The 17986-nt window shown below is 37.4% G+C and overlaps 1 protein-coding gene across 1 annotated transcript in view; it reads left to right on the top strand.

Annotated features, from left to right (window-relative positions):
• Positions 1 to 1398: 1398 nt before the first annotated feature.
• C2CD6 (C2 calcium dependent domain containing 6) overlaps positions 1399 to 17986 on the top strand; it is a 122312-nt gene continuing 105724 nt past the window's right edge. The window contains exons 1-3 of the mRNA XM_068969131.1: positions 1399 to 1635; positions 16144 to 16230; positions 16776 to 16827. Coding sequence (XP_068825232.1) covers positions 1399 to 1635; positions 16144 to 16230; positions 16776 to 16827 — 376 coding nt within the window. The remainder of the gene's footprint in view (positions 1636 to 16143; positions 16231 to 16775; positions 16828 to 17986) is intronic.

Genomic DNA, 17986 nt, shown 5'->3' with positions numbered 1-17986 from the left:
AGGAGTACAACCACTGGGTTGTATGGTAGTTTTATGTTTAGTTTGTTAAGAAGTTGCCAAAGTCTTTTTCTAGGGTGACCATACCATTCTACACATTCTGGCGACATTTTGTATGTGTATGAAGAATCCAAGTCAATTTTTTTAATGTCCCACCTTTATTTTTATTTAATTTTTTCTTCTGAAGGTATCATCCAATTTGTATCTCCTGAATTTCCTATAGCCCAGAAGTTAAGGCTAGAGATTTGGTTAGATTTAGGTTAGATTTTTGTTGCATCACATGAACCCTAAGGAAGTTGGAATGTGCTGGAGGACAGCAAGTCTCTGAACAGTCATTAAACATGACTCAAAATGACAACAAACATGTCAAGGATGTGGAGCTATTGTGTGGTGAGCCCTGAAGAGTGAAGAGTGAGGATCAGATTTTTACCTCCAAGAACTCTATTTTTTTTTTTGAAATTAACAACTAATTCTAATAGTGTGAGTCCACTAATAGGAATATGCCAAGTAGAAGCTTGGAGATAGCAGTTAATTCTGCTTTGGGGGTATGTGTATGGGGTTATAAAACTTTACTAAAGGCTAAACTCTGAGGTGGCCGTTGAATAAAAGAAAACCTGATTCCATATAGAATATCCATAAGAAATGATCCTGAGGTGGTATAGAGCATTTTGGAGTCTCTTGTTTTCTGTATTGAAGAATATTTTGTGGCTGATTAAAGAAACTCTGAACATTTCTGATTTTGTGTGCTTTAAAAGGTAAGCTGCATGAACACTGGGGCAGTGGGAAGAGTGGATGATGGTAGGCCAGGGACCCCTGCAGTAAAGCACTGCAGCCGTCTATGTGAGATACCCTAAATGAGGAGCCATAAAGAGGAAGAATCGGGTTCAAATATTTAGGGTTTGAATTCAAAACAGAAGTTTTAAGATTTTGTGGATATGACATTGCTACACGAAATGTGTTTGGAACATAGACGTCTGAGAAGGAAGATGAATATTAACGTGTTGGGTTATGAATCTGTGGGACAGTCGAGTAAAAGTATCCAAGTAAACTGTTAAAAATATAGCATCTGGAACTCGGGATAGTATTCGGAGGTGTACGGAGAAGAGAGAAGGTTTATGATGGATTAAATGGCAGACAGGAAACGAACTAAATTCAGTCACCGTGCTGAGGAGCTTTGCTGTCAGGCAGCAAGCTCAGACTTCCTTCAAAGGGAGGCTGAAACGGCAGTTGGAACTAGCACAGGCCCTGTTCCAGCCTGGGGCAGAGGCCAGCCTGAATGTGCAAGTCACGTGGTGTGTGCGCGTGCACAGGAAAAGTGCGGGAAAGGTGGTGAGAGGGCTGCGCTTGCGCAGTAGCAGGCAGTCGGTTAGTGCGCAGACCTGCCCAGCCGAGGATGGAGGGATGGAGCCGCCCCAAGACATGGCTAAGGTTTCCAACACAGAAGATAATCACAACAGGCGGATCCATTCCCGGTACACAGCACCGTTATTTCAGAGAATTTCCCAAACCAACTTGGAAAATAGGCAAGCAAGGGGATTGGAATTCTCTTCTACAGCCTGGAACGTCCAGGGGCGGGACAAGACCCCTAATCTGTCCAAAGTCGAGTCTAAGGAGGGTCCTGGGTACCGGCTGCTGAATGTAAGTGGGGGGTCTGGGGGGTGGAGTCTGTCCCCTGACCCCGTCGAGGATCAGGCAGGACCAAGGGCTCAGTGTGCCAGTGGGAGGGAGGGAAACCTGCCCTCAGTTAGAGAGTTGTATCACTTCATGGGAAATAGATGGGGAAACAGTGGAAACAGTGGCTGACTTTATTTTGGGGGGCTCCAAAATCACTGCAGATGGTGACTGCAGCCCTGAAATTAAAAGACGCTTACTCCTTGGAAGAAAAGTTATGACCAACCTAGATAGCATATTGAAAAGCAGAGACATTACTTTGCCGACTAAGGTCTGTCTAGTCAAGGCTATGGGTTTTCCTGTGGTCATGTATGGATGTGAGAGTTGGACTGTGAAGAAGGCTGAGCGCCGAAGAATTGATGCTTTTGAACTGTGGTGTTGGAGAAGACTCTTGAGAGTCCCTTGGACTGCAAGGAGATCCAACCAGTCCATCCTAAAGGAGATCAGTCCCGGGTGTTCATTGGAGGGACTGATGTTGAAGCTGAAACTCCAGTACTTTGGCCACCTGATGTCGAGAGCTGACTCATTTGAAAAGACCCTGATGCTGGGAAGTATTGAGGGCAGGAGGAGAAGGGGATGACAGAGGATGAGATGGTTGGATGGCATCACCAACACAATGGACATGGGTTTGGGTGAACTCCAAAAGTTGGTGATGGACAGGGAGGCCTGGCGTACTACAGTTCATGGGGTCGCAAAGAGTCACACGACTGAGCGACTGAACTGAACTGAACACCTGAGGAAGAGTTTTCTTGTGGGGCACTGACAGTTATTTAACTTGTTAGAGTCCCATTTAATTACTGCCTACCCTGAAGGGTTGTCTGAAGAACTAAAAGAGGTAATAATATAAAACACTTAATGCAGTGTGAAGTAAAGCATTAATAGATGTTAGCTGCTAACATCATCATAATCATCACTGGGAATCATTTGTCTAAAGGGCTCAGCTCCAGAAACATCAGTTAGCTCTCCTTTCAATGCCTGAGGTTCTTATACATGGACCTGCAGGAGCAAAACTGTATCATGTCTGCAAAATGAATTATTGGTGCCCTGTTCTTAATTAGCTAAATTTGTACCTGAAGTATGTGAAACTCGAGTTTAATTTCCATTTAGAGAAGGCAATGGCAACCCGCTCCTGTACTCTTGCCTGGAAAATCCCATGGACAGAGGAGCCTGGTAGGCTGCAGTCCATGGGGTCGCTAAGAGTTTAACACAACTGAGCAACTTCACTTTCACGTTTCACTTTCATGCATTGGAGAAGGAAATGGCAACCCACTCCAGTGTTCTTGCCTGGAGAATCCCAGGGACGGGGGAGCCTGGTGGGCTGCCATCTATGGGGTCACACAGGGTCGGACAGGGCTGAAGCAACTTAGCAGCAGCAGCAGCAGCAGCAGCAGCAGGGGTACTGCCGAAACATAGAGGAAATGGAAAAGGGGAATCAAACTGAAACTCACATTTTCAAAGTTTGTTAGAGTGTTATTAGGAAATTTTCCGTTCTTTGTTGTTCTTAAGTTATTAAAAAAAAGTACAGTATTTATCAGGAAACAATTTGTATACATAAAGATATTGTCCTATCAGGAAACAAATGGTATACAAATTTAAGGAATTGAATTTGCCTTCTAATGCTTGTATATCATTTTTATATTCAGATTACTGATTTATTTGTAATGTGTGGTATGCAGTCTGGATTTAATTTATTCTTTTCCCAAATAGATGTCCCAACACCATTTATTTAAAAAAAAATCTATCTTTGCCCTAGAGTTTTGAGATGCCATGTTTATGCATAAGATTTAAGCTTCCATATATGTTTTTTTTTTTTTTCTGGACTTCTATTCTATTCCATTGGTGTTTATCAATTCAAGTGCCAAGACCTTACAATTTTTTTTTAAGAAAAGATAAGTCCTTTGTTGCAGCAATCTTTAACATGCTAAATGCCTTGTGAATATTCAAGAAGGGAATATGAAATGCAGCATTTCCCAAGGTCAATCATATTTAGTAGGCATTTCCCATATATTTCATGACTCTACCTTGGGAAAAGTCCTTAAGACCATGCTCTTTTATTTAAAGACTTAAAGTATGTTTTGAAGTCTGGTAGGGCTGGTCCCCTTCCCTCTTGTAGTTTTCTTTTCCTGTAACTTCCTGACTATTCTCACTCTTTATAAAAACTTTGTTAACTTGTTGATCTCATAATAAAAGCCTTTTAAAAAACTAAAGATTGCATTACATTGATAAATTAAGTAGAACTGACATCTTTATGATGTTGGTCTGTCCTATCCAGAGATGTTTTTTCATTATTCAACTCTACTTTTGTGTCTTTCAGAAGTGTTTTTAAGTTTTCCTCTTAAGAGTTTTGCACACTTCTTGTTAAGATTATTCCTCAGGTGGGGCTTCTTCTACTTTATATACTTCAATTATTTATCTATATTAAGGCTATAGATTTCTGTATGTTAATTTCATGTCCTGCTTCCTTATTGAATTTTTAAAATATTTGAGTTAGTAGTATTATTAATTCTCTAGGTTTCAGATATACTATCAGACCATCTTCAAATAGAGATAGTGTTACTTCTTTTCTTTCAGTTCTCTTGCCTCTATTTGATTTTTCTTACCTAACTGAATGGACTAATGCTACCAGTTAGTAACATGTTGAGTCATAGTAGAGACAGTAGACAACTTTGCTTGTTCCTGATCTTAGTAAATGTTTCCACTATTTCCCCACCAAATGAAATATTTGAAGCTTCAAACTTCAAATACTGGCTTAATTGCTATTTTTTTGAGTGTTTTAACAGGAAAAGTTGTTGAATTTTGCCAGGGACCATTTATTAATAAAGATATATGGAGATAATTGCATAATTTTTCTCCTTATATCTTAAGGAGAAATTCATTATTAGTGAATTTCCTATTATTGAACCAACTTATTGCATTCCTAGAATTAGTCTCACTTGATTTTTGCATATTATTTTCTTTGTGGTATTAGATTCTGTTTTTATTATTTAGTATCTTTATATCAATATTTTTGTTATATTCATCTATTGGAGAAGGAAATGGCAACCTAATCCAGTATTCTTGCCTGGAGAATCGCATGAACAGAGGAGCCTGGTGGGCTACAGTCCGTGGGGTCGCATAGAGTTGGACACAAAAAACCTGTTGATGAAAGTGAAAGAAGATAGTGAAAAAGTTGGCTTAAAGCTCAACATTCAGAAAACGAAGATCATGGTATCTGGTCCCATCGCTTCATGGCAAATAGATGGGGAAACAGTGGAAACTGTGTCAGACTATTCTTTGGGGGCTCCAAAATCACTGCAGATGGTGATTGCACCCATGAAATTAAAAGACACTTACTCCTTGGAAGGAAAGTTATGACCAACTTAGATAGCATATTGAAAAGCAGAGACATTACTTTGCCAACAAAGGTCCATCCAGTCAAGGCTATGATTTTTCCAGTGGTCTGTATGGATGTGAGAGTTGGACTGTGAAGAAAGCTGAGTGCCAAAGAATTGATGCTTTTGAACTGTGGTGTTGGAGAAGACTCTTGAGAGTCCCTTGGACTGCAAGGAGATCCAACCAGTCCATCCTGAAGGAGATCAGTCCTGGGTGTTCATTGAAAGGACTGATGCTGAAGCTGAAACTCCAGTACTTTGGCCCCCTCATGCCAAGAGTTGACTCATTGGAAAAGACTCTGATCCTGGGAGGGATTGGGGGCAGGAGGAGAAGGGGACGACAGAGGATGAGATGGCTGGATGGCATCACCGACTCGATGGACGTGAGTCTGAGTGAACTCCGGGTGTTGGTGATGGACAGGGAGGCCTGGCGTGCTGCAATTCATTGGGTCGCAAAGAGTCGGAAACGACTGAGCGACTGAGCTGAGCTGAACTGAACTGAAGTGCCTTCGCATTCATCTCTAATTTTCTTCATGGGTTTAGGTATCAATGCTATGCTTGCTTTGTAAAAAGAATAAGAAAATTTGCGTTAATGGTGCCATTGCTATTGCTGTTGCTAAGTCACTTCAGTCATGTCCGACTCTGTGCGACCCCATAGACAGCAGCCCACCATGCTCCCCCGTCTCTGGATTCTCCAGGCAAGAACACTGGAGTGGGTTGCCATTTCCTTCTCCAATGCATGAAAGCAAAAGGTGAAAGTGAAATCACTCAGTCATGTCTGACTTAGCAACCCCATGGACTGCAGCCCAGCAAAATTGATGCTGTTGGTGGTAAACAGTTTGAACAGATCATTTTCTATTTTAAAAAGAGAGAGAGAGAGAGAGCTAGCAATGAGCTATCACCAATGAAAAGCACCAGGCCCAGATAATTTCACAGGAAATTCTACCAAATTCAAAAATTAAGTATCCCATGGCACCATTGGAGAAGGCAATGGCACCCCGCTCCAGTACTCTTGCCTGGAAAATCCCATGGATGGAGGAGCCTGGTGGGCTACAGCCCATGGGGTTGCTAAGAGTCGGACATGACTGAGCTACTTCACTTTCACTTTTCACTTTCATGCACTGGAGAAGGAAATGGCAACCCACTCCAGTGTTCTTACCTGGAGAATCCCAGGCATGTGGGAGCGTGATGGGCTGCTGTCTATCGGGTTGCACAAAGTCGGATGTGACTGAAGCAACTTAGCAGCAGCAGCAGGAGATATACATTATATTTAGGTTTTAAAATACATTTGGAGGTCTGCAAAGTAGTCTTTTATGGTTTTTCGAAAATCTTATTTCTTGTTTGTGTTTTATCCTTGTATAGTGATTAAGCTAGCTAGTGGTTTGTATATTTTGTTGGCTCTGTAGATCAATTTGGGCCTCCTAGCAGCTCAGTGGTAAAGAACCCGCCTGCCGATGCAGGAGACCTGGGTTCAATCCCTGGATTGGGAAGATCCTTTGGAGAAGGAAGTGGCAACCCACTCTAATATTCTTGCTGGGAATATTCCATGGAAATAGGAGCCTGGCAGGCTACAGTCCATAGGGTCTCAAAGAGTCGGACTCGGCTGAGCAACTGAGCACACACACAGTCATAGATCAGTTTGAGAATCGATTCTTTAACAGTATTGAATCTTTCCAGTCATAAACATGGAATGTTTTCCATTCATTTAAATCTTTAATTTCACTCAGGAATGTTTTATAGTTTTCATTGTACTAGTCTTACATTTCTTCTTTTAAATTTACTCCTATTTTATTATTTTGATGCTATTTCTAATGTAATTGTTTTCTTTTTATTTCCAGATTTTTCATTGCTAGTATATAGAAATGCAGTTCATTTTTATATTTTGTTCTTGTAGCCTAAGACTTTGCTGAACTAAGTTGTTAATTCTAGTAGTTTCTCTCCTTCCTCTTCTTTTTTTGGTGGATTTTTAAGGAATTTCTGTATACAGAACTATGTCACCTGCAAATAAAGATAGTTCTAGTTCTTTTTATCAAATGTGGATACCTTTACTTCCTTTTTCTCGTCTGATTGCCCTGAATAGAACCTGTAGTACGATGTTGATAAAAAATAGAGTGAACCAGAAATGTAAAGTAATGCTCAAAATTCTCCAAGCCAGGCTTCAGCAATACATGAACTGTGAAATTCCAGATGTTCAAGCTGATTTTAGAAAAGGCAGAGGAACCAGAGATCAAATTGCCAACATCCACTGGATCATGGAAAAAAGCAAGAGAGTTCCAGAAAAACATCTATTTCTGCTTTATTGACTATGCCAAAGCATTTGACTGTGTGGATCACAATCAACTGTGGAAAATTCTGAAAGAGATGGGAATTCCAGACCACCTGACCTGCCTCTTGAGAAACCTATATGCAGGTCAGGAAGCAACAGTTAGAACTGGACATGGAACAACAGACTGCTTCCAAATAGGAAAAGGAGTACGTCAAGGTTGTATATTGTCACCCTGCTTATTTAATTTCTATGCAGAGTACATCATGAGAAACGCTGGGCTGGAAGAAGCACAAGCTGGAATCAGGATTGCCTGGAGAAATATCAGTAACTTCAGATATGCAGATGACACCACCCTTATGGCAGAAAGTGAAGAGGAACTAAAAAGCCTCTTGATGAAAGTGAAAGAGGAGAGTGAAAAAGTTGGCTTAAAGCTCAACATTTAGAAAATGAAGATCATGGCATCCGGTCCCATTACTTCATGGGAAATAGATGGGGAAACAGTGGAAACAGTGTCAGACTTTATTTTTCTGGGCTCCAAAATCACCGAAGATGGTGATTGCAGCCATGAAATTAAAAGATGCTTACTCCTTGGAAGAAAAGTTATGACCAACCTAGATAGCATATTGGAAAGCAGGGACATTACTTTGCCAAGAAAGTTCTATCTAGTCAAGGCTATGGTTTTTCCAGTGGTCATGTGTAGATGTGAGAGTTGGACTGTGAAGAAAGCTGAGGGCCGAAGAATTGATCCTTTTGAACTGTGGTGTTGGAGAAGACTCTTGAAAGTCCCTTGGACTGCAAGGAGATCCAACCAGTCCATTCTGAAGGAGATCAACCCTGGGATTTCTTTGGAAAGAATGATGCTAAAGCTGAAGCTCCAGTACTTTGGCCCCCTCATGCCAAGAGTTGACTCATTGGAAAAGACTCTGATGCTGGGAGGGATTGGGGGCAGGAGGAGAAGGGGACGACCGAGGATGAGATGGCTGGATGGCATCACCAACTCAATGGACATGAGTTTGAGTGAACTCCGGGAGTTGGTGATGGACAGGGAGGCCTGGCGTGCTGTGATTCATGGGGTCGCAAACAGTCAGATATGACTGACAACTGAACTGAACTGAATCTTAAAATGGAAAATATTCAGTCTTTCACCATTGAGTGTGATGTTGGAGAATTTCCTCTCTATTCCTCGTCTGTTCAAAGTTTTTATTTAGAATACATTTCAGAACTTCCCTGGTGGTCCAGTGGTTGAGGCTCTGCACTACCATTGCAGGGGGCCCAGGTTCAATCCCTGATTGGGGAACTATCCTACATGTTACAACTGAGATCCAGTGCAGCCAAATAAATAAGTAAATATTTTTTAAAAAAAGAATATATCTTGATTTTGTCAAATACATTTTCTGCATCTAGCTAAATTATGTCATTTTGTCCTTTATTGGACAAACTTACTCATATAACTTATTATATTTATTTTATTACATTGATTTTTCAGATGAAAAAAATCCCACTTTGTCATGGTGTATGGTTCTTTTTAATATGTTGTTGAATTTAATTTACTAATAGCTTGTGGAAGATTTTTGCCTCTGTATTTGTAAGGAATAGTGATTTATTGTTTTTTCATCTTGTGATGCCTGTCTGGCTTTGGTATTAATGTAATACTGACCTCATAGAATAACTTGGGATGTGTACTTTCCCCTTCTTTTTTTTCTTTTTCCTTGAGTTTGTTAAAGATTGTATTTGATAAGTATTTGATAGAATTCACCAGTGAAACAGTTTGGGCCTAAGTTGTTTTTGTTTGGTTTGGTAGGAAGAGCTTCAATAAGTTATTTAATTTCTTTACTTGTTATAAGTCTCTCTAGATATTCTTCTTCAGTTCAGTTCAGTTGCTCAGTCGTGTCCGACTCTTTTCGACCCCATGAGTCCCAGCACTCCAGGCCTCCCTGTCCATCACCAACTCCCGGAGTTCACTCAGACTCACGCCCATCAAGTCAGTGATGCCATCCAGCCATCTCATCCTTGGTCGTCCCCTTCTCCTCCTGCCCCCAATCCCTCCCAGCATCAGAGTCTTTTCCAATGAGTCAACTCTTCGAATGAGGTGGCCAAAGTACTGGAGTTTCAGCTTTAGCATCATTCCTTCCAAAGAAATCCCAGGGTTGATCTCCTTCAGAATGGACTGGTTGGATCTCCTTGCATTCCAAGGGACTCTCAAGAGTCTTCTCCAACACCACAGTTCAAAAGCATCAGTTCTTCAACGCTCGGCTTTCTTCACAGTCCAACTCTCACATCCACACATGACCACTGGAAAAACCATAGCCTTGACTAGACAGACCTTTGTTGGCAAAGTAATGTCTCTGCTTCAGTTTTGATAATGTGTGCCTTGATAGGAATTTTTCCATTTCATCTACATTTCTAATTGGTTAACATAAAATTGTTTGAGGTTGTAAGTAGTTACCTTGTATGGCAATAAACTTTTGCAGATGCAGTGAAGTTTAGGATTTGTGATGGAGGCCATTATCCTGGATTATCTCATGGGTCCTATGTGTAATCACAAATGTCCTTATAAGAGAGAGATAGAGGGATATTTGGACACACTCAGAAGAGAAGGCAATGTGATCACACAGGCAGAGGTTAGAGTGATGTGACCACAAACTAAGGAATGCTGGCTTGTTGTCAGAAGCTATAAGGCATAAGACTGGATTTTTCCTTAAAATTCTGGCCCAAGGGTACTGATATTAGACTTCTGGTCTACACAACTGTGAAAAAACAAAATTTTGTTGTTTTAGGTCACTAAGTTTGTAGCAATTTGTATAGCAGCTACAAGAACTAATACAATGCTATTTCTTTATAATCCTTTTAATTTTGTAAGATCGGTGGTATACCCCTTTCTTTTTTGGTTTTGGTAATTTGTAACCTCTATCTTTTATCTTCATCAGTATAGCTAAAAATTTGGCAGTTTTGGTGATCTTTTCAAGAACCTACCTTTAGTTTCATTGATTTTCTGTTTTTTTTTTTTGTTTTAATCTTAATAATTTCTATTCTAACCTTTATTTTCTTCCTCTTCCTTGCTTTGAGTTGAGATTGCTCTTATTTTTCTAAGTATGTTTAATGCTCATTTTTAGCTGAGCACTGCTTTAGGGGACTTCATGAATTTTGTGTTGTGTTTCATTTTTATTCAGCTCATAATACATCTGACTTCTGTTGTTTTTCTTCTTTGGCTCAGAGCTTATTTACAGATGTTTTTAATTTCCAGGATTTGTGTATTTCCCACATTTCCTTGTGTTCTTATAATTTATTCTGTTGAAGTAGGAGAACATTCTTTGTTTGATTTCAATTTTGCCAAATTTTATTGAATCTGGTTTTATGGGCTAGCATATGGTACATCTTACAGAATGTCCTATGTGCAGATAAGGATATGTATTTTGGGGGGTTTTGTTCAATATTTTGTTTGTGAGATTCATTCATGCTGTGTGTACATGTAGTTACTCATTTTCCTTGCTTTGTAATATTCCATTGTATGAACATAACACATTATATTTATCTATTCCATTGTTAATGAATATTTGGGTTGTTTCTATTTTTTGGCTATGGTGAATAATACAGCTGTAACTGTTCTTGTATATGTCTTTTGATACACATGTTTTTACATTCTGTTGGGGATATATCTAAGAATGGAATTTCTGGGTCATTATTATGTATATATTCAACCAAATACCAAATGTTTTTCAAAGAGAATATACCAATTTATATTCCCACTGGCAGTGTGTTAGAGTTCTAAATAATCTCCATCCTTCCATTTCATACTGCCCATCTTTTAATGGTTGGACATCTCAGGAAAGTGTAGTGGTATCTCTTTGTGGTGTTAGCTTTCATTTCCCTGATGACTAATGAGGGTGAGTTCCCTTCCAAATGATTATGAGTGATCTTATAAACTGTTTTGTGAAGTGCTTGTTCCCCATTTTTCTGTTGGATTGTCTAACTTTTTCTTACTAGTTTGTATACTTTTGTGTATCCATTCTAGTTATAGGCCCTTTGTCAGTTATACTAAACATATTGCAAAAATCTTCCAGTGTCTTATCTTTTCACTTTCCTCTGTGTGTGTATGTGTGTTCTCAGTGGTGTCTGACTCTTTGTAACCCCATGGACTGCAGCTCGCCAGGCACCTCTGTTCATGGAATTTTGCTGGCAGTAATACTGGAGTGGGTTGCCATTTCCTCCTCCAGGGATTGGAACCCGTGCTTCCTGCATTTCCTACATTGACAGGTGGATTCTTTACCACTGCGCCACCTGGGGAGCCCCTTCACCTTCCTAATGGTGTCATTTAATAAAAGTTATTAAATTTAATGTAGTTTAATATTCCAAACTTTTTTTGTGGTTATTGCTCTGTGTTCTGTTTTAGAAATCTACCTATATCATCTTCTAATTGTTTATATCATGAAAACGTCATGAAAATCTTCTTCTGTATTATCTTTTAATTGTTTTTCCTTTCACATTGAGATCTACAAATCACTGTACCTGATTCTGTGTGTTTATGTGAGGTATGAGTCAGGTTTTCTGTTCTTTTTTTCTCTCTTTTTTCCCCTTTTGTTCTTCATTCTTTTCTCTTCTTTCCTTTCTCTCTCTCTTTCTGCTTTTTCTTCTTTCTCTCTCTTTCTTCTGTGTGGCAATTTCTACTTACTCCTTTGAGAGTGTTTTTTTCCCCACTATTCTTTAGTTCTGTCTTTGTCACAAGTGGTTTGCATAAATGTTTGTTTCTGGACTCTCTAATGAGTTTATTTGGTGCATTTATCTATTGTTATGCTAATACTAATTCCATTCTCCAAGGGCTTCCCTTGTGGCTCAGCTGGTGACCAATACGCCTGCAATGCCAGAGACCTGGCTTCGATCCCTGGGTTGGGAAGATCCCCTGGAGAAGGGAAAGGCTACCCCCACTCCAGTATTCTGGCCTGGAGAATTCCATGGACTGTATAGTTCTTGGGGTCGCCAAGAGTTGGACACGACTGAGCAAATTTCACTTCACTTCGCTTTATGCTAATGCTGTTAGACATTAATAAATAATGTCTTTATTTCTTTAATTTTTAAGTATGTCAACCTGTTTTTCTTCAAGATTGTCTTGGAAAAGCTCATCAGTTTCCACAGGAAGACATGTTGGAACTTTGATTTTGATTGTCTAAAACTATAGCTCAATTTGAGGAAATGAATTACATATATTTATATAGATATATATAATATAAAATAATATATGTAGATATGTATATTTATTTTTATATATGCATGTATATAACATACTTATGTATAATATATACATATTATATAATATAAATATATATATAAATATATATAATATAACTTCTTTATGCTTTTACACTCATTTATTTTGTCTACACTCCTCTTCCCCTAGTCTTTTTTACTTCTTCAGACCCGCTTGAAACATTGTCACCTCCTGTGTTTATGCAGTGGTTTATAGGCATCCTGAATGGGGTTTGGAACTGGATTCATAACCCTTGCTTCTCTTTAGCTCCAGAGTTGTGACCGTTAGTACTTTCAGAAAAGGGGACAAGCAAATAGGGAACTAAGTATTACCTTCATCCAAGGCATTCTGGTGATGAGTCACAGTTGAAAACTATTATGGAATTCTTACCTCCATATCATATTGAAGGCAATGGGCATATCAGATGAAGAAGTTGTTCATTCTGAGCAGACTGTGCCGAGGTGGGCATACATGTGGGAACTGGCAGCTTAAAACCTCCAGAAAGATAGATTTGGAAAGAGAGATATAGGCATCTAGATGTGACTTCTTAGCAGTATTCTCCAAATTTCTTTGACTGCACAATATTATCAATAAAAATATGTGAACATCTTTAACCAATATTTTGAATATTTATTTATACTTTATAAAATGTAATGCAATTTACTTTATAGATTCTACAATATACAAAAATTAAAAATTATAAATAAGCAGTATTTCTAAAATGATTTTTAATTCATTTTGTTTATTAGTAGTACAGAACTCAATAAGTATCACTATTTTTGAAAAACATGATTTAATACTTAGTGATGTAGTGGTTTGAAGGTCTGGTTTGAGGCAAATGTATTTCAGTATTTGGTTTTTAATGCTGTTATATTTAGAAAAGATACCTTTAAATATTCTAAATTCCAATTGGAAGCAACGGTTTTTTCTTGAGCCTGTTAAATCACAGTATTCATTTTTCATTTCTGGCATGTTATTCAAGTTTTTAGCTCACATGTTTTGCATAAAATGTTACTTCTCTGCTTAATTAGTTCTGGTAAACTCTGGGAAGGGCTTTCATTTTTTTACATTTAAAAGGAAAAATGGTCTCAAGCTGCTGGTGGGCTTCCCTGGTAGCTCAGCGGGTAAAGATCTGGAGACTTCTCATGAACAAAGGAGTCCATGGGGTCGCAAAGAGTCAGACACAACTGAGTGACTAAGCACAGCACACAGCACACAGCACACAACCTGCTGAAACTCTCCATTTGTGAATTTTTTAAACAAAAGTATTTCTAAATTTTTAAAATGTGATACTGTAAGCTTCTAGGGTGCTCATAACACATTTGCATACACATAAAGTAACATTAGAAGGAAATATTTCCAGTAGTTTTTAAAATGTTCTCATCTTAACATGAGTTTATTTCAAAAAGATAGTTATTTTCATACTCATTAAAATGTCACCACCTTACTCTGAAAGGACAGATTAAGTATATATTTTAAAATATTTGCTAGTTTGTGTACTACTGACAGCCATTGAAGAAAAGTTTAGAAGTTGAAACATTTCTTTTTGTAAAACCAAAGTGTATGATGCATCTTTATGTTTACCAACTTTTTAAAAGGGCTTTGCCATGAAATTTCTTGTGATCAATGTTTATCTATTTGCAAAGTAAACTAAATATTCTACTACTCAAGGTAATGTAATTGATTGACCTACTTAACTAGCAAACGCAATACCCAAACTGTTTTAAAGAATTCCATGTACCTGTCGCTTGTACAATGAATGACAGTATCTGACCAATTGAATAAATTATTGTTTTTCCATGTATAAGATATGTGCAGAGAATAAGTAAAGATAAACTCCCTCTTCTCAGCATTTGTTTATCTTATAGTGAAACTGTCATTGTTTTATCACTTGTCTTCAACACTGGCCTGAACTTCTCAAGGGCAGGAACATTACAAGCTGAAATCAGCACAATGCCAGGCATATAATCCTGCCAGTACACTAGTGAATGCTAATTGATGTAAGGATAGTGAGGTTGCCATTCGCGCTAGGAGGGGGAGAATGCTAGGAGAAGGTAAACCTGTAGGCTGGTGGGTTTTCAAAGAAAACTGTGGAATGAGGGAGAATGGTCCAGAAAGGCCATTGGAAACAAAGTGCAGAGCAATGTAAGTGAATGTAGAGGCTTTTAAACAGGAGTGCCAGGAGGGACTTCTGTTCAAGGTGGGGCCAAAGGCGGCAGAGATAAAAGGCAAGTGGAATTAATTGGAATTAAAATTCTCTGCAGGTTCAGGAGAAATTCTATGTGGTGTCAGAGGCTTTATGAGACTAGTGTTTAGAAGTTTTGTTCAAGGTTCTAAATAGAATTTTGGCAAAGAGTTGTTTTGCTCATGCTGCTGCCATTGAAGAGAGCTCTGCTCATATGAGGAAGGAAAAGTAAAAAAGATAAAATGAGGGATTGTTAAGTAAAATGCCAAGTTGTTAAGCCTAAATTGAGTATTAGTATTCTAAAGAAGTTTTTCCTAATTATTTTGTAGTTATTAAGATGCACTTTCAAAGTAGACTTCCATAAGAAGATCATTAAAACAGAAAGTATGGTGTTCCATATTAAATACACATAGACTGTACACAGATGGATATTTTTGTAACAATACAGTAATTGTCATTCAGTTAGCTTAACCTATGAATTAATCATATATAAAAAGCACATTAAACCAGACAGATGCAACAATAACAAAATGATCCAAGATAAATATTAAAAAAATGTTTTCAGTACACCTCAAGTATTTGTTCTGTCCTTTAAAACAAAAATTTCAACATGACTAAGGATTTATGCATATTATAAGAATTAAACAAGTGATTCTTAAAAGACACATAACAACAAATCTTTGGGGAAATTTTTCCTTATAGATAAGACCATGTTGATTGAAGTTCAGCAATGGTTGAGAATAAATATAATTCTCCTTTTTTCAGGTTAGACTTTTAATAGACCATTTGTTCACTATTCCCCTCACCTTTCCTCTCTTTCCCCTTCCCATCCCTTGCTCTTTACTTTAAAAATCTACATTAAAATGTCTTGTAATTTTTAAATGCTAACCATTATGTGTAGTGACTAGAGCTTTTAAAAACAAAATTAAATATCAACCCACAGATATCAATTGATTGAGTTATTATGGATGAAATCACACAACCAAAAACCAAAAGCCATCTATTTATTAGTCCTTTCCAGGGTACCTACTATTCCAAAGGATGTAATTGCAGTCCCTGCAGTGGCTGATAACTGAAAGAATATTGAAATAATTTGCACCAGGATTACTGTTGTTTGTGAGATACAGGATCTAGTCCACATTAGATTGAGATGATCATTTTTTGTTATCAAGGAGAACTCACTGTTCATGCTGTTATGTACTTCTCTCCTATCTCACAACACATTTTGTTTCTCTGCTAACTTAATAATAAACTTGGGGTAGAGATGAGTTTTCAAGTCATAAAATATATAATACTAAAATATATAGTATCTGATACTAGACACTCATAAAATACTTGTTGAATTGAAGTGATATTTTATCTAATTATATTCTTCTTTGCCTTCTAAAGTCTCAACTTATTTACATTGTAGATGCTGAGAAAAACTCTTAAAGGGTCTGAAAATAAAGAGCCAGAAGTAACACATGAGGCACCAAGTTTGGTGCCATTTGGGGATGTGGTATGTATGACTAAGTCTCAATAAACCCATATAAATTATTTATTTCATATGAAGACAATTTAATGTTTATTACATGGTATCAAAAAGCATGAATAAAAAATGGCTGTCTCTGATAACCATATTCATGAATTTTTCATTTTTATGAGTCAGATAAGCATTCTAATAATCACTAAAATTATAGAAAACATTCTGATTGGCAGAAAAGCTGTTATCTGTACTAGGGATTCCCAAGATGTTATGTTTTATCAGTCCTCACCTAATGTAAAATGAAAATTATTCAGAGAGTGACAGCTGTATTGAAGTTAATAAATGAACCATTTTGGCTTTGTATTCTTGTTTATTTTAGGTTAACTTTGAACAAATCTTGCCTATTTTTCTTCTGTATTTCTGCATTATATCTGTGACTAGATATTGCTAATAAAAAATTTCTAATGAAAAAAATTAAAAAATTGAAACTTTAAAAAATATAGTTTGGTGACAGTAAAATGAAAGAAAAATTAACTTTAAAAAAGACATTCTCTGTGTTTTTATTTTGATTGTTATAGGTCGGCTGCCTGGCCATTCATGTAAGAAACTGCAAACATTTTACGCCTAAGAGTATCCTTTCTTTTGATTTAACGATCATACTATGATCATATGTCACTGTTTCAGTTATATACTGCTGCCTTACAAAACACTCAAAGACTCAGTCGCTTGAAACATTTACCATTTTACTACCAATCGTTATCTGTGTGTTCACTAAGTGCTTCTTCTGCTTCACATTTTCACAGCTGGGGCTGTAGTTCAAAAGGGCTGGTATGTCCAAAAGAACTCATTTAAGTGTCTGGTGCCTTAATGAGAATGCCTGAAAGACTGGACTTAGCTGAGAGGCTGGACCTTTCTTCCCAAGTAGTCCCAGGGTCATGTCTTTCATCATTAATTTTTATTTTAAAATATTAAAATTCTATCTTGATTACTGAAGTTTCTGGTGTCCACTTAACTTTGTACCCTGGGTGGTGCCTCTCTCACCTTGTCCTCGTCTCAGCCATGGTCGTGTCCATTGCATGTTAAAATTGTCACAGGACGAGGCCAGATTCAAGAGCAGAGGAGAATATTAAGTTCACTTTTTGAGGCGAGGAGTGACAAAAGATTTTTAACTATCTGTAATCCACCTCAATCATCGTGTAAGTTTAAGAAAAAATATTTATCTTCTTGGATGATAGTACTAATTTATTTCTGTGTCTCTTAAACATTGTTTAAAGAATTTATTTTTCTCGGTGACTTTAAGTAAGTTGAATGCTTATCATTGGATTTATTGTGGCATAAAACCAGCCTCATTATGAAGGCTTGATGGTTCTTTTTTGTATAAAGTGAATTATTGAAGAGAAGTCTATATAAGCAGAGTTTTAAAGATAAAACATAAAAACAAAATTGTTTTAATTCATGGAGTGCTATGAAAGATAAAAATACTGACCAATATAGTATATGTGAAGTAGATAGTGAAGTGAATTACAAGATAGAGTGCTGCTTTAAATTTTAAATAATTCTAAAATTAAGAATAGATTATTCTGAATTATTATATTTTTTGAATTTCCACATAATTATTAGAAAAAGTTTTCAAGTATGTGTTGTGAATGTTTGGTTACCTTAAAAATAATATATAGGAACATTTTCAAAATAATTATAATGAGAATGTGAGGATAAAAATATGAGAAGTAATCTAATGAAGAATCAACCATCTTTTCCTGATTGTGCCTACCACCAATGGGGAAAAATA

The sequence above is a fragment of the Capricornis sumatraensis genome, chromosome 3 (assembly GCF_032405125.1).
Source record: "Capricornis sumatraensis isolate serow.1 chromosome 3, serow.2, whole genome shotgun sequence".
Lineage (NCBI taxonomy): Eukaryota > Metazoa > Chordata > Mammalia > Artiodactyla > Bovidae > Capricornis > Capricornis sumatraensis.
The sequence above is the reverse complement of the archived record's forward strand: the minus strand, read 5'-3'. Positions and strand labels throughout refer to the sequence as shown.